This window comes from Naegleria gruberi, assembly GCF_000004985.1.
Source record: "Naegleria gruberi genomic scaffold NAEGRscaffold_9, whole genome shotgun sequence".
In the NCBI taxonomy this organism is placed as follows: Eukaryota; Heterolobosea; class Eutetramitea; order Acrasida; family Naegleriidae; genus Naegleria; species Naegleria gruberi.
This window is the reverse complement of record NW_003163318.1, coordinates 483,680-497,585: the sequence shown is the minus strand read 5'-3', so window position 1 is coordinate 497,585 and position 13,906 is coordinate 483,680. Positions and strand designations below refer to the sequence as shown.

At 34.3% G+C, this 13,906-nt stretch overlaps 7 protein-coding genes and 2 non-coding genes across 9 annotated transcripts; 4 read left to right on the top strand and 5 right to left on the bottom strand.

Annotated features, from left to right (window-relative positions):
- Positions 1–797: 797 nt before the first annotated feature.
- NAEGRDRAFT_64271 (uncharacterized protein) lies at positions 798–2,471 on the bottom strand (the record flags this gene model as incomplete). The annotated part of the gene is made up of 1 exon (XM_002680440.1): positions 798–2,471. The coding sequence occupies one exon, from the start codon at positions 2,469–2,471 to the stop codon at positions 798–800; it is 1,674 nt and encodes a 557-aa protein (XP_002680486.1).
- A 323-nt stretch (positions 2,472–2,794) lies between these two features.
- On the bottom strand, positions 2,795–3,634 carry NAEGRDRAFT_64270 (uncharacterized protein; the record flags this gene model as incomplete). Its single annotated transcript, XM_002680439.1, has 1 exon — positions 2,795–3,634. The coding sequence occupies one exon, from the start codon at positions 3,632–3,634 to the stop codon at positions 2,795–2,797; it is 840 nt and encodes a 279-aa protein (XP_002680485.1).
- Positions 3,635–3,965: 331 nt separating this feature from the next.
- On the top strand, positions 3,966–4,046 carry NAEGRDRAFT_t150. The gene has a single exon. It is a non-coding gene; the product is annotated as a tRNA-Ser (tRNA).
- Positions 4,047–4,291: 245 nt separating this feature from the next.
- NAEGRDRAFT_t151 lies at positions 4,292–4,372 on the top strand. Its single transcript has one exon. It is a non-coding gene; the product is annotated as a tRNA-Ser (tRNA).
- Positions 4,373–4,420: 48 nt separating this feature from the next.
- On the bottom strand, positions 4,421–5,361 carry NAEGRDRAFT_78724 (phosphatase; the record flags this gene model as incomplete). The annotated part of the gene is made up of 1 exon (XM_002680438.1): positions 4,421–5,361. The coding sequence occupies one exon, from the start codon at positions 5,359–5,361 to the stop codon at positions 4,429–4,431; it is 933 nt and encodes a 310-aa protein (XP_002680484.1). The 3' UTR covers positions 4,421–4,428.
- A 154-nt stretch (positions 5,362–5,515) lies between these two features.
- NAEGRDRAFT_64268 (uncharacterized protein) lies at positions 5,516–6,502 on the top strand (the record flags this gene model as incomplete). The annotated part of the gene is made up of 1 exon (XM_002680590.1): positions 5,516–6,502. The coding sequence occupies one exon, from the start codon at positions 5,516–5,518 to the stop codon at positions 6,500–6,502; it is 987 nt and encodes a 328-aa protein (XP_002680636.1).
- A 154-nt stretch (positions 6,503–6,656) lies between these two features.
- On the bottom strand, positions 6,657–7,805 carry NAEGRDRAFT_64267 (uncharacterized protein; the record flags this gene model as incomplete). The annotated part of the gene is made up of 1 exon (XM_002680437.1): positions 6,657–7,805. The coding sequence occupies one exon, from the start codon at positions 7,803–7,805 to the stop codon at positions 6,657–6,659; it is 1,149 nt and encodes a 382-aa protein (XP_002680483.1).
- A 215-nt stretch (positions 7,806–8,020) lies between these two features.
- On the top strand, positions 8,021–9,619 carry NAEGRDRAFT_78723 (arsenate reductase; the record flags this gene model as incomplete). Its single annotated transcript, XM_002680589.1, has 1 exon — positions 8,021–9,619. The coding sequence occupies one exon, from the start codon at positions 8,021–8,023 to the stop codon at positions 8,456–8,458; it is 438 nt and encodes a 145-aa protein (XP_002680635.1). The 3' UTR covers positions 8,459–9,619.
- Positions 9,620–9,682: 63 nt separating this feature from the next.
- On the bottom strand, positions 9,683–13,663 carry NAEGRDRAFT_64265 (uncharacterized protein; the record flags this gene model as incomplete). Its single annotated transcript, XM_002680436.1, has 1 exon — positions 9,683–13,663. One exon carries the CDS (start codon positions 13,661–13,663, stop codon positions 9,683–9,685), a length of 3,981 nt encoding a protein of 1,326 aa, XP_002680482.1.
- Between the last annotated feature and the right edge of the window lie 243 nt (positions 13,664–13,906).

The following is a 13,906-nucleotide window of genomic DNA, read 5'->3' as shown; positions in this document are numbered from 1 at the left end:
TCATTCTTCTCACGTTCTTCATGAGTATTGTATGGTTTATCGAATTCGATTTCCATATAAGTAAACAAATCAAGAACCGATACTTCTACAATGATGGTATGCTCACAATCAAGATGTTTTTTAAACCACCACCCTAAATACTCGCAATCATCAATTAATCCAGACAAACGATCATCATAATATGAGGTAATATTTTTTCTAATATTTGGAGGATCATTGTATCATCTTACCAGTACATGAAATTAAGGCAAAAAATGAAAAATTTGAGTTTTGTTTGGTTTATGATCGTCGTACTGATCATTCTATTCACCTTTGTACCGATTGAACATGAGGTGGGACACAATTATTTTGAAATTTATGAAAAGGGAGATTATTTTAAGGTGTTGAGCAGTGTCTTGTTTCATCGGAATGTTGTTCATCTTCTTATTTGCTTGTATGGTCTCTGGTTATCAGGAAAGCTCTTCCAAAGAAGAGAATATTCATCTTTCACAGTGATTGCTATCACGATCAGTCTATTGATGGTGAATGTCTGCATTGATTTGATTTTCAAAAAGATGTTTGCAGATCCATCGAGAAAGATCTTCCAACATCGACACATGCTCGGTTTTGGTAATATCATTTTGGGCTATCTCTCCTATCTTAAAACTAGATCAGAAATTGAAATTGGTTTCGCAGCATTTGCATTACAATTTATCAGTGGAGACAAGACTAGTTTGCTATTAGGAATTTGCTCTGGATATATACTTGGAAAAATAGTAAGAAAGTATAGAAGTTTGAGAATGGAATTTTGAAAATGTTTATTCACATGAATAAATTAACTTTGTATGATAAAGAATGGCTTCTCCATCTGGTGATGATTGTAAAGGTTCCTCATTGTGTGAAGTTTCTTCATTGACACGTCTCAATTGTTCATACAGAATATTGACTGAAAGAGCCATAGTTCTTGAAATGAATGAAACTGACATGAAAGTAAACAACTTGATAAGGTTAAGGCAAAATTGGAATGAGGAAATGAACTCGATTAAAATTTCAGATCCACACTTGATACAGAAAGTAGGAGTGGTAGATCCAGTTTTGGATTCAACTTTTTCAATGTTAAATCCGTGCTTTCGAATATAGTCGTAGGCAATTCTCTTGGAAATAATTTTCTTTGGAAAGACTTTGTCTAATTCTTCTTGACTGTATCGGTTGATATGTTTTTGAATGTATTTAGGATAACTCTTTAGAATGGCAACTGATTCCAGGCATTGTTCTCTATTATTGAATACCCATTCAGATTCGAAATATTGGGCACTATTCAATTCTATACTTTCCTTTTGATAAACAGCATACCAATGAGCGAGTATTAAAGGAGGACAAACCAACATGGTGGCCATTCCAAAATTCTCAGACGAAACAAAGTCCATTACACCCTTGCTTAGTTTGCTCTTTTTCACAATTGGTTGAGCTGGTTTGTAATATTGAATATTACCAGCAGTTTTGGCAAACTTGGAATACTTATTTACATGAGTGACTTGTTTACACTCCTTCCAATCAATATAATCCTTCAAATTCTTCAAATTCATTGAAACATTAGTTCTTTCAAGTTGTGAGTTGGTTGACTTTTTCTTTGAATAGACATTCGAACAAGCAACATATTGCCAATCTTGATCAAAGTCAACTTGTTCCAAAATCCATTCTCTCGATTCAATATCAATCATTCTTAATCCATCTTGAAAAAGAAGACACATCCAATCTTCCTCTTCCCTAACCATGATATCTGAATCGTTGAGAATTGACAAATCCTCAAAACTGTCACCACTTTGTACAAAGTTGGAGTTTGAACTATTCTTTTGAATTGGCATTGTATTACTTAATTCTTCAAGAGAAACTATTGACGAAACAGCAGATAAACTCTCGTTACTGGTAGTATAATAGAATGATGTTGATGATGATGCAAAACAACTATCGTTGCAGTCTTCTTCTTCTTCGGTATTAGTTGAGTAAGAATAACTTGTTGGTGATTCTACTCTATAGTCATCAAGGCAATTTTCTTCAGTTGATATTGTTGATGATGAATAATTCCAACTCTCTGATGATGATAAATAGGAGATTGGTTGTAGATGAGCTGATGATGATGGTGATGATGGAAATTCTTCCATGCTACCTATATTACTTCTATTGTTAATGCTTCCATCCTTATCAGTGAAGGGAATGATTCGGGTCTTATTAATAGCACGAGTGGTACGACACTGATAATTATTCTCTTCCTGATGATGATGATAATGGTAATTAAATTCTTGATGATGAGCATCAGCAAAAGTTTCCGAGGTGTTACTATTAAAATTAATAATATTCGAAAGGGAGTAGTACTCTTGATGAGAGTGGTCGATATTTGACCAGTTTTTGGCTGGTGATGAATCCACTGATGTTATTTCTGGATAATTATGCATTTGAAAATCACCGAGAGTGATAAAGGCATGAATGGACATTTCAGAAGTGTCGCTGGATTATTTAACTCTTTACTGAAAGGGTTGTTTTGCTATTTCAAATTAGTCCAAGACTACAGTAATAATAAATTGTAGTAAAGGTAATTAAATTAATTAATAGAAGAAGGTTAAATATTGAGATGAAGAAGAATGCAGAAGATTTTGTTAGTGACAGTTGAGTTATTATTTTTGTCAGGAAGATCCTCTTCAATGGAAGTCCTGCATTTGATATTTGAGATCATACCATTGTTCCCAACTTCCTAGATAATGAAATAGAGTCACAGAGATATGAACTAACTTGGTTTATTGTCGAACATCATTGATTGTTACCACAAGGCATCAGCGTTTGGATCTTCATTTGTAACTTTCTTCGTTCCATCTGTTTTGATAAATCTAAAGGTGAGACTCACTCTTCTGTAATTTTCATCCCTTATTAATGTTTCACCAGTGCTTGGGACGTAGACTTGTTTCATATGGGTAATTCCATGTTTCCATTTGAATCTGGAATCGTCTTTCATTACAAATAAACTTCTTGGTTCGAGTAGAATCTTAGTTTGAATATTCTCATTGGATGCCAATTTCAGAACCATGTAAATTGGTTTGTTGAGTGAAACCAGTGTGATGATATCTCCAAACGGACCAGGATTATCAACATGACTACTAATTCCCTGTGTTCCAATATATTCATTCACAAGACATTGTGTTGGATTTCCATAATCAGTCTTGTACAGTCCATCCCGTTCCACAAGTCTTTCAATAAGCCAATCAAATTCCTTCAAATCCAAATGTTGATAATTGGAAGAGCTCTCATTAACTGGTTGCATTGTTGGAAGATTATGTCTTGTATGATAATAGGTATAGCCATACATTTGTGTTCTTCTACAAATTTCATGGCACCATGCCTTAGAGTCAATTAATTTCATAATTCTCTCCTCTTCCTCTTCCGAAATGTAGTTTTTAATGTAGATTGCTCCAGGAACAACAACCTTTGGATTGGTAGAAAATAATTCCTTACATCCTGTTAGGGAGTTGTATTCAACCATGTGTGGCTCAACTATTGTGCTAATACTATTTGATGGAGTTGAAGAAGTGCTCATTGATGATGAATCATCACCTCCACAACAACACTTTTCTGTGGATGATAAAGTACTCTCGGTTGTTGCCATTTTTTTTCCTATTCGGGTAATTTTTAAACCACATGGTAAAGGAAGGTGCATTTTCAAAATACTTTGAAGATAAATTGAGATTGAAACAATTGTTTTATTTCATATTATTTTAGCACACTTTGGTATTTATTTGTTTCCTTCACAAAGGTAACAATTATGAAATGAGTTGGTTGAAATGGAGGTATATTCATCAAAACCTCTCAATTCTTCTGCTATTCTAATTTCCTCTTCTCAGATTGACCAATAAATGACCTCTATCAAAAAAAAGTTAGAGTTTGAATTGCTGAAAGGACATTTTTCCACAAATGCCTTAATATTACTGTGAAATGAAGCAGACTTGGCCGAGTGGTTAAGGCGACAGACTTGAAATCTGTTGGGGAAACCTTCGTAGGTTCGAATCCTGCAGTCTGCGTCTGAAATTTTGATTTTATGCTATTCCTTCAGTAAAAAGCAAGAACTGTTTACTTCTAATGAGAGGAAAATTGTTCCCATCCAAAATGATTTTCAGGTCTTCATATCACGATCCGCAGTCTGAATCTGTTGATTGAGGAGTATTATTTTTGAGAAATGTTTTTTCACATTTGGCAAATTGATTGAATTTTTGTGTTGCAGGAATATTCCGGAACGAATCCCTTAATACATACCTTGCAATGAGAAGCGGTCTTGACCGAGTGGTTAAGGTGATTGACTAGAAATCAATTGGGGCGACCCGCACAGGTTCGAATCCTGTAGACCGCGAAAATTTTTTGACAGTATCTGATATCGAATTTACTTTGATTCAAAATTATTTTATATTAAAACTCAAATAATACAACGACAGGAAGGTGATCTGAAATACCAGAAGCATCGGAATCAATCCATGATTGTTTGAGATATGGCTGCAATTCAGTATTACTAATGACATAGTCAATTCGAGTGTCGAGTCTTGAAGAACCAGTTCCTTTCTCTCCCTCAAATATGATATCTGGATTTAAAACTTTCCAACAATCCACGAGTGGCATTTTTAGTTTAGGTTCGTCAGCTTCTTCTGTGGAGTGACTTTCTGGTGTTGTTGGTTCATTAAATAATAGGGAGGTAACTTGGGTATCTGGAGCTTCCCAACCATATTGAATTCTCTGCTTAATGAGATAATCCCAAAACTTATCCGTATAATCATCCATTCTCATTGAATTAAAATCTCCAAGAAGAATGAAATTCTTATTCTCATCATTTGGATAATCCACCAATTTCCTATCAATAAAGTGTTTCATAAAAGACAAGACTCTCTTCAATTGTAACACTCTCTTATTTTCACTCACATGATCCAAATGAGTCACAAATACATTCCTCACCAATGGATGATCAATTTTAATACCAAGTACTGATCTTTCACCTCTTCCAACATCCTTCTTTTCCTGAAATAGAATTGGATATTTACTCAGAATAATATTCGATTCATAATTAGTGGGTCCAGATCGATATTGATAGGGCCGAGCCACTTCCACCTCCTCAGGTAATGATGAATTCAATGCATAAACCAAATCTCTCAGAGGATGAGAATACTCGCTATCTTCATAAACTTCATTCAGGCAGACAATGTCGAAATTGTTTTTATGCAAATATTTGTATAATTCGGTGAGGTTACTCCTTCCGTATGCAGTGGAGAAGTGATGAACATTGAAGGAACAACAGGAGAGTAAATTGTTGGATTCTGGAGGTGGTGGAGATGAAGTTTGATCGAGAGACATTTTTTTGATAGAAGAAATCGGAACATGGTTGAATGTAATAATATTACAGTGTAATATTAGTACGTGGTTTACAAATTAGTATTTAAATATTGTTAAATATTTGTAATCTTTAATATTTATTAATAATTTAATAATTAATTATTATTTAAAAAAAATGGCAATCACCAAAGTCATCATACCTATTGCAGGTCACGGCACGAGAATGTTTCCTGCATCAAAAGTCATGCCAAAGGCTCTCTTTCCAATCCTTGATCCGAAAGATAAACTTTGCAAGCCTATTTTATTAATAATTATTGAACATGCAGTGGAGGCGCTACTTGCAGAACAACCAGAAATCGGATGGGATGATATTCAAGTTTGTATTGTCATGCAGGAAAATCAGAGGAGTATTATAGAGGAATTTTTCAATGCGCCTTGTGCTTTTTCTATGGAAGGAAAAGCAAAGGAAATTCAAGATTCGATGAGAATGATTGAGAAAATTTCAAAAACTCTGACTTTTATTGTACAGGAGGAACAACTTGGATTTGGACATGCATTGTTGTGTTGTGCTGATAAATTCATTAAGGAGAATGAGGCATTTATTGTCTTGTTGGGAGATCATATCTATACATCGAGGACTCAAAGTGGAAAAAGTTGTTTGCAGTATGCTGTTAGAGCTTTTAACAAGTTCAATAAGGCTATTGTCACATTGGATACCATTTCAGAAAAACATACGTATGCAAATGGTGTGCTAAAGATTGGACAAGTATTGGAGAAGGAGAGTGAGGTTGTTTATACGTCCATTCTGACTACTATTGAGAAACCGAACAAGATTCAATGTGAAAATCACAATCTCTATATAACAGAGGAGGAGTTACAAATGCTTGAAGTGGAGAGAACATGTAAGAATGAAAATGATGTTGTCTGCTATTTTGGCATTGACATTTTAACCTATGAAGTGTTTACCCATTTGAGAGAAAATTGGAAATGTGGAAAACTTCATAATGGTGAACTTAATTTAAGAGAAGCTATGTGTCCCACTATTGAACGTGGAGATATGGTTGGTGTTTTTGTTAGAGATGCTTCACGGCACGATACAGGATTACCATTTGAGTATTGGCAATCACTACAAGATTTTTACAATAATATCAAGAATAAATAGATCTAATTTATTTAGGAGATTTTCTATTATGCCAAAGATTGGGTTCTGTAGCATTAAAACCAGAAACGATTATGTCTACCTGTGTGGCCAGAAACAAGTAGGTAAGGGAAATAAATTTATAACACATTAAACTCAATTTTTGAAGTAAGTTTTACTAGTTGAAAAGGTTATTATAAACGTCATCAGAAGTTTCACCATCAAACAAATCTAAATTTTCTTGGTGATTGACCACTTCTTTTGCATCTTCGAATTGTTCAATGTAAAGTTGCTTGTGTGCAATTGTATCTTGTGGATTCAAAGTACATTTGAGATCGCAATTTTCCTTATTAAGACGATTGATCTGTTGGAACAGTTCTTGGATATTGTTAAAGTGAGCAAGAGCCATTTCAGAAATTTTAACATTGTAATGTTGATGGGTAGAAGCAACGGTATTGTCTCTGTCTTCTATTATGCCTTCCAATCGAATAATTTTGGCTATGAGATCTTCTTGAGACATTTGGGCAAGTTCAGCTGGGCGGGATTTATATACTACCTTTGGCTGAGAAAGAGGTTGACTATTTTCATGTGGAATAGGATTATTTTGAATGGTTGTGCTTGCTGATTGCAAGCTATTAGTGTTTGAATTATTTGCAAAAGCAAGGTCAAGTTGAGACACCAAATCAGTACTGGCTGCGTCTATTCCAGAAGATGAAGCTTCTCCTGGTTGACTATTGCGCTTTACTTTCTTTCTGGATTCAGAGGGATCAAGCTTTTCATTGGTAACTGGATAAACCTTTGTACAAACCAATAACTGCAATATTTCCTTGTTATCTTTCGTACAAATCCATAAAATCAATCGACATTTTTCACACTTCTTCATCACACTATGAATTGTCTTGCAACTCTTAATGTCCAAGGAGCCAGAAGATTTCTTAATATCTGTATCTCCAATAATCTTACAAACTTTGTCTTTTTGACTCTCATCAACACCAAACAAGAATATTTCCAAATTATCAATGTCTCCATATTGTGAAATTCCACTTTTTTTAGACAAGGCAAGTTTTCTTCTTCTCAAAGACACTCTATTTTGATCATTCTCAAATTCTTCAGTCTCAACCAAATTCGTCTTCATGATGATGTCTTCATAGATATCCTGAATAAAGGTTGCCATGTCCTTGTCTCTCTTCGGAGGACTTGTTGGTTTCTTCTCTGCAGGAATATCATCTAAAATATTGCAAAAGGTAATTCGTTCCTTCTCCACAAGCTGAACCGGTGTAGGGAAACTGTTGAAAAAGTCATCTAAATCGCTCGTTGTTGGCAACATTCTATTTTTTTTATGGGGACGTTGTGGCTTTTTCTTGTTTACAACAGTGGAACAGACATTCCGTTTTGCGGGTTTTGCTTCTTATGGGAACAATGAATTGTGTTAAAAATTTTACAGTTCAATTACAATTTATGGATCTAACTCGAATTTGAACAATATGATATAATTTTTAATTATACATTTGAAAAAGGTTCAAATTCAAAAAAATAGAAAAAATGTCACAAGATAACACGACGGTGGAAATTATTCAAGCACAAGAATTGGCGAAAGATATTCTGGATGGAAAATCATCGAGTTTTATGATAATAGATGTTCGAGATGTGGATCACAAGGGAGAATCAATTGTCGGATCGAGGAATGTTCCATATTTTAACAAGGATAAAGCTAGTAATTTGTTGAAGGAAATTGTGTTTGCCAATCAATCGAGACAAGTTAAGATTGATACTGTAATCTTCCATTGTTTTTATTGTACGATTAGAGGACCAGCTGCTGCCAAGCTATTTGCTGATACTATCAATGATGCTGCTGGTACTAGTACTGATTCAGAATCTTCTCTTCTGAAAGTGAAATATCTGGAAGGTGGTTGGGCTAAATGGAAACAATTATATGCTAAAAAACCTGCCAATCTCATTGTTAAAGTAAATAAAGATTGAACAGTATTGAAACTCCTAAGTTGATGAAAAGTATTGTTGATTTTTAGACAAGTCAATCACTCTATAAATTAAATTTCCAACCTTAACTCTAGCAGTTCCTTTGATAATCCACTTGACAGAGTGATTTGACTGAAGACTACTGAATATTAAATCAGAAATTGTCTTGATGACTGCTGGTGAAAGTGCCTGTTGTGTGAAATCAATTGAAATTGGTAAAGTATATGATGTTTCTCTCCAACCTCTCAAATTCAAACTAGTTCCATTATTTTCATAATTCCAATCAAATGGGGTTGATATTAAATCATATGATGTTTGAGCTACAATATCCTTGATAGAAATCTTTTCAATGCAAATATCGGTAAGTAGTGAATCTTGAATATTCATATTATAAATAATAAAATTCAAATTAAATCCTAAAATAGCATGTGGGCTATCAGTGTCTGTTCTGAAACTTGCGGTCGGTAATTTGGTAATTGACAATTGGTCAATATATACATATGGCGATCTAAAAACATAAAATATAACTATTGTAATAGAAATAAGTAAGGAAATTAAGAATGCCATTATTGATGCTGCAATACACATGTACTGCCATCTCCTCTTTCGATTTTTGTGAATCATTAATTGCATATTTGTACCATTACCAGCACCACCACTATTTACATTCAACACTGGTGGTTCCTTCATCATCACTGTATTATTATTATTATGCCAGCACCAATATTATTATTGCTCTTGATACTTCTCGATGTTGTATTATTACTAAGTGTTCTCCTGTGAAGAAATCTCCTCCTTCCTCCTAGATTAGGCTTTGCCACATAGGAAATCACTGTAACATTATCCTGTTGTTGTTGTTGTTGATGCTGTTGATCTCCAATTCCTCCATACGATTGTTTATTACCCATAGTAATTGGTGTTATGAGTCTTGATGAATCATCGGTGAGCGTACTCTCATCATCAAATCCTACCCGATCATCATCTAAATATTTCATTCTCTCCTCTTCATCATTGTTGGAAGACTTGATGAAGGCTCTGAGTTTATTCTTCTCAGCCTTGTCACTCCTGAAGGTAAAGAGTGTTTCATCAGCTCCCGTCTCCAAATCACACGATGATTCCACAACATGTCGATTAGGTGAAGGTTTATTTCCTTGTTGTTGTTGCATTTTTTCAAGTTGAGAACTCCTAGGATCTTGTTGGATTATTTATTGGTTGACTAACAATAAATTATTCGTCTTGTTGGAAAGATTCTCCTGTTGTTGGAATGTTAGTGAAAGAATCGAGAGAGGAGTGGTATCTTCTGGCTAAAGATTGAACCAGTTGAGCACAATTTGTCTTATCATCTACTCGAATGAATTGGAGAGATTGGATAACCTTTGTATTCAAATATGAAATATTTCTAACAATGTACCAAATAAGGTTTCTCTTGTGGAATTCATCAAGACTATAAATGAATAAAAAGTCCAAATCACAACTTGGGGCATTCAAAATTCTCATCACATAGGACAATTTTTCTATAACATTCGATTCATCAATAGGTCCTCTCAAAGTATTGAAATATTCTCTCTCATCTTCAAGCTCTGTTACTTGCTCAACTAGCTCCTTATCAGAGGAAAGTAAAATGAATTCACATGCTTTGAATAAATCATAGGATTCACAATCGATGGATAAAGTAAGGAAATCTACAATATTAGTATAATTGATTTCATGAGTAATACTTCTAGAAGCAATCTTTGATAAATTATTTTCCTTAAATTTGTGAGCCAGTTTGAAAAGTTCTACAAACTCATCAAAAGTAAGTTCTTCCTCATCTTCAATTTCGTCAACCTCTTCATTCTCTTCGGCAGTATTCTCAGAATTTTCTGGAGATTTTATCATTTCATTGTTCTCGTCATTTTCACTTGGTTCCTTTTCTTCATTTTGTTTGCTCTGTAAGGAGGATGAATTCTCACTTTCACTCATTTCTTTGTCTTCATTTTCGCTATTTTCTTCAACCCCTTCCAAATCTTCTTCCATTTTGCTTTCAACATACCTATCTGTTTGAAGTTTTAGATCATTATAGTAGAGATAAAAACCAAATCTTTCCAATACCAACTCTTTCTTAACCACTTCTGAAAGATCATAGCATGTTAAATCAGGGTTTTCAATAATAATCTTTCTGAAAAACTCAATTCTTGAAGCTAGAATAAATTTGTGAACTTTGATTTCAACCTTCTCATCTCCATCATTTCTGAAGAAGAGTGTAAAATCTTTTGTACTATCATCTTTCCACAATTTGTATAAAGTAGAACAGGAATTGAACGAATCATTGTACAGAATAGTGGTATCTTTCGACATTTCTCCATCTTCAATTCTAAACATAGCTTCAATTGCATGAACATAACTGTCAAGTAGTGATCCCTCAAGATCTTCTAAATCTGTGACCCCTCGATAAACATATTCAAAAAATTCATAAAGATTATCAAAATTAACACGAGGCAATTTCTCCTTAATAGTTTGTACGGAAATACCTTGCTTTGAATCACTCATAAAATCATTAAAAAAAATAGGACATCTTATTTTGATAAGAGGTGAATAAAGTCCCAATTTTCTTCCATCTTCAAATTCTATAAATGTGTCACAAACGATATTAGATCCTGGAATTTCTGACATGTCTCCTAAAAAATGGCAAATACAATCAGCTAGATGGTTGTTATCGGTAAGAGGATCATTATTTTCAAATCTTTCATCTACCAATATTTCCCTTTTCTCTATTGGTTGTGCATTATAGAAAAATTGTCTTTCAACTTGCACATCAGTTAGACTTTCTGGAGGGAATTGCGGTTTTGTATCAAATTTAAATTCACATTTAACATACTCACAAGGAGTTTCAAAATCATATGAACCATGACCGCCTGTGAAATGGGGTCTATGTACAAACTTTAAGGCATTCAACATGTCCTCCTCAGTGACAGTTTTTTCTGTATTTTTCAAGGAAATCCATTCAACCACACCTTGAATATATTCTTTGAGTTGTAAGAACGATTCAAAGTAGGCACCTGAATCTGCATGCATAACTGAACCTCTTCTCATCAATCTGGTCAAATCACGATAAATGCTATTGCTAGTTGGAAGTTGTGATTCCATACTAATTTCAAAATCTAATATGTGTTCAGCGCATGGAATGGCAATTGTCATTGATCCCCAAACATCATTTTCTGCGTTATCATCGTTCACAAAGTGTCCATCATCAGAATAATATTGTGTCACCAATTCTTGGTTGACAATAGGTTCTCTAACGTTTCTCTCCTCATAGAGGTCCTCTTCACCGTCTTCATTCAAGGTTAGTTCCTCTTCTGTCTCTGTGTGATCACTTTTAAGAAACTCAAAAGTGCTCGAAAGAGATTTTGCTACTGGGTCTATCATTTTTCTCTTGTAATGGTTCATTTCTTCAATATCGAACTGGGATATTTCCATAGGGTTATCCCACAAGGGATGCCCAACCATATAGTTATCGTTTTCAATATCACTGTCGGTATCAGTATCTGTATCCATGGAAAGATATCCTTCATCTTCTTCGTCTTGATTCTCTTTTTCTTCTTTTTCTTCTTCGTCTCCTTCATTATCATCTTCATCATCTTCATTATCTTCATGGTCATCGTCTTCATTCAACATTGGCTCTTCGTTTGCATCATTTTCACCTTCATTAAAGGTTGGCTCCACATTTTCCTTATCTTTCTCTTCAGAGTTGATGATTGTACCAATTGTTTCATTGGTTTCATTGTCACTTTCATCATCTCTCAGAGTAGAATCGTCTCCATTCAATACATAATTTAAATCTTCCTCAATTTCCTTCACCATTTCATTCTCTTTTGCAGTAACGACACTGTAAGTGTAAATATCGTGATCCATTCTAAAGCATGAGAAATTTCTATTATCAATAAAAGAGTCTATTACTCCTCTCACTGTCGCTCTGGCCATTAATTCATAAGATTTCTTGGAAACTCGGTTTAAAAGATACACAAGCTCGGTATTAATACAATTCAAAATAAATAAGGAAGTAGCCAATCTCAAATAAGAAACCTCAAGCGAGTGATGTTCTTGTGGTGTCTGATTCTTTTCAAACATGGTCATTGTTGTTTCAAGAATAAAAAGGAATGGATTGTGATATTTTGGCTCCAGGGAAAATTTCATATCGGCAAAAGGGCTTTCAGTATATTTCGTTTGTGATTCATCGGGCAACATTTCATCGAATAGATATTTGAAATAAAAGGCCTCATCATTCACAAAGCCATCATATTCTTCAAGTTCTTGTGTGGTGTAAACATATTCTTTGGATTCCTTGTCGAAATGAACGAAAACTGGTTCAGTGTTAGAGGCATTGTTCCATTGAGACTTTTCATGCACCTCCTTGATTTCTGTTTCGTCAAGGCTGTTTAAACGCTCCAGTCTTTCGTCTTCATTGTAATTATATCCTAAAGGATTGTGATTTCTATCCAAATGATAGGCAAAATCGTCGTCGTGGGTAATTTCCTCGTATTCCATTAAATTTTTCATTACTTGCTTTTCATTTTCGTCTAGGTTTTGTAATCCTTCTTGTTCATTATCATCGGCTAAATTGAGTTGTTTTTGAATTTCAACCAAGTTTGGTAATGTGTACTTTTTCCAGTTGTGAAGATTTTCTCTAAGAGTCTCTTCACTTTCATCTCCAAACATTATTTTTGCCTGTGAAATTTCATTGGCAGGACAAATGATTCTATTACTCTCCAACAAATCATTGATAAAATCTGTCGAATGGACCTGGATTTTAATCACCATCCTCTCAGCAAGATAAAGTGAAAGAGATTCAATCTCTTCCCTTCTCTTCAATACATCATCAAGGACATCTTTAATACTATTGGGTACAACTCCTCCGACCTCTATTTGTACAAGTTCTAACAAGAGATTTCTAGCCTTTCTCACGTGCCAAGTTTTAATAATTTCAGTTCCTTTAGAGAGGCTTGAAGAAAAATCAACCTCCTCTATACGATCATCGTACTCAATTTCTTCCTTCCGTGTTTGAAAATAATTTTTCAACCTTTTCGGAATCCTTTCTAATTGTTGTTGTTGTTCATGCTCAGAAGCATCATCATCCCTCGAGATAGCCTTTCTCTTGAGAGGATTTATTTGATTTTCTCCATCACCTTGTTCTTGATCGAGGCTAGGTGTGTTGTGCAGATTTTCAGTCATTTTTTTTTTAAGTTTTTTGATTTCCACATTTTGCTGGTAATACGTTCTTTTACAACAATTATTTCGAGCTGAGAATGGCCATTCTTTATTGAAGGGAAGGAATTGAAAAATCCAGTAAAATTTGATCAAGTTAATAATTTATATTGTAATCTAATTCCATTAGAATGATTAACAATAATGAGCGATGTTGTGTTAAAATGTTCTTTCTTCATAGTCACTTGATGACACAGTATGATGCCATGT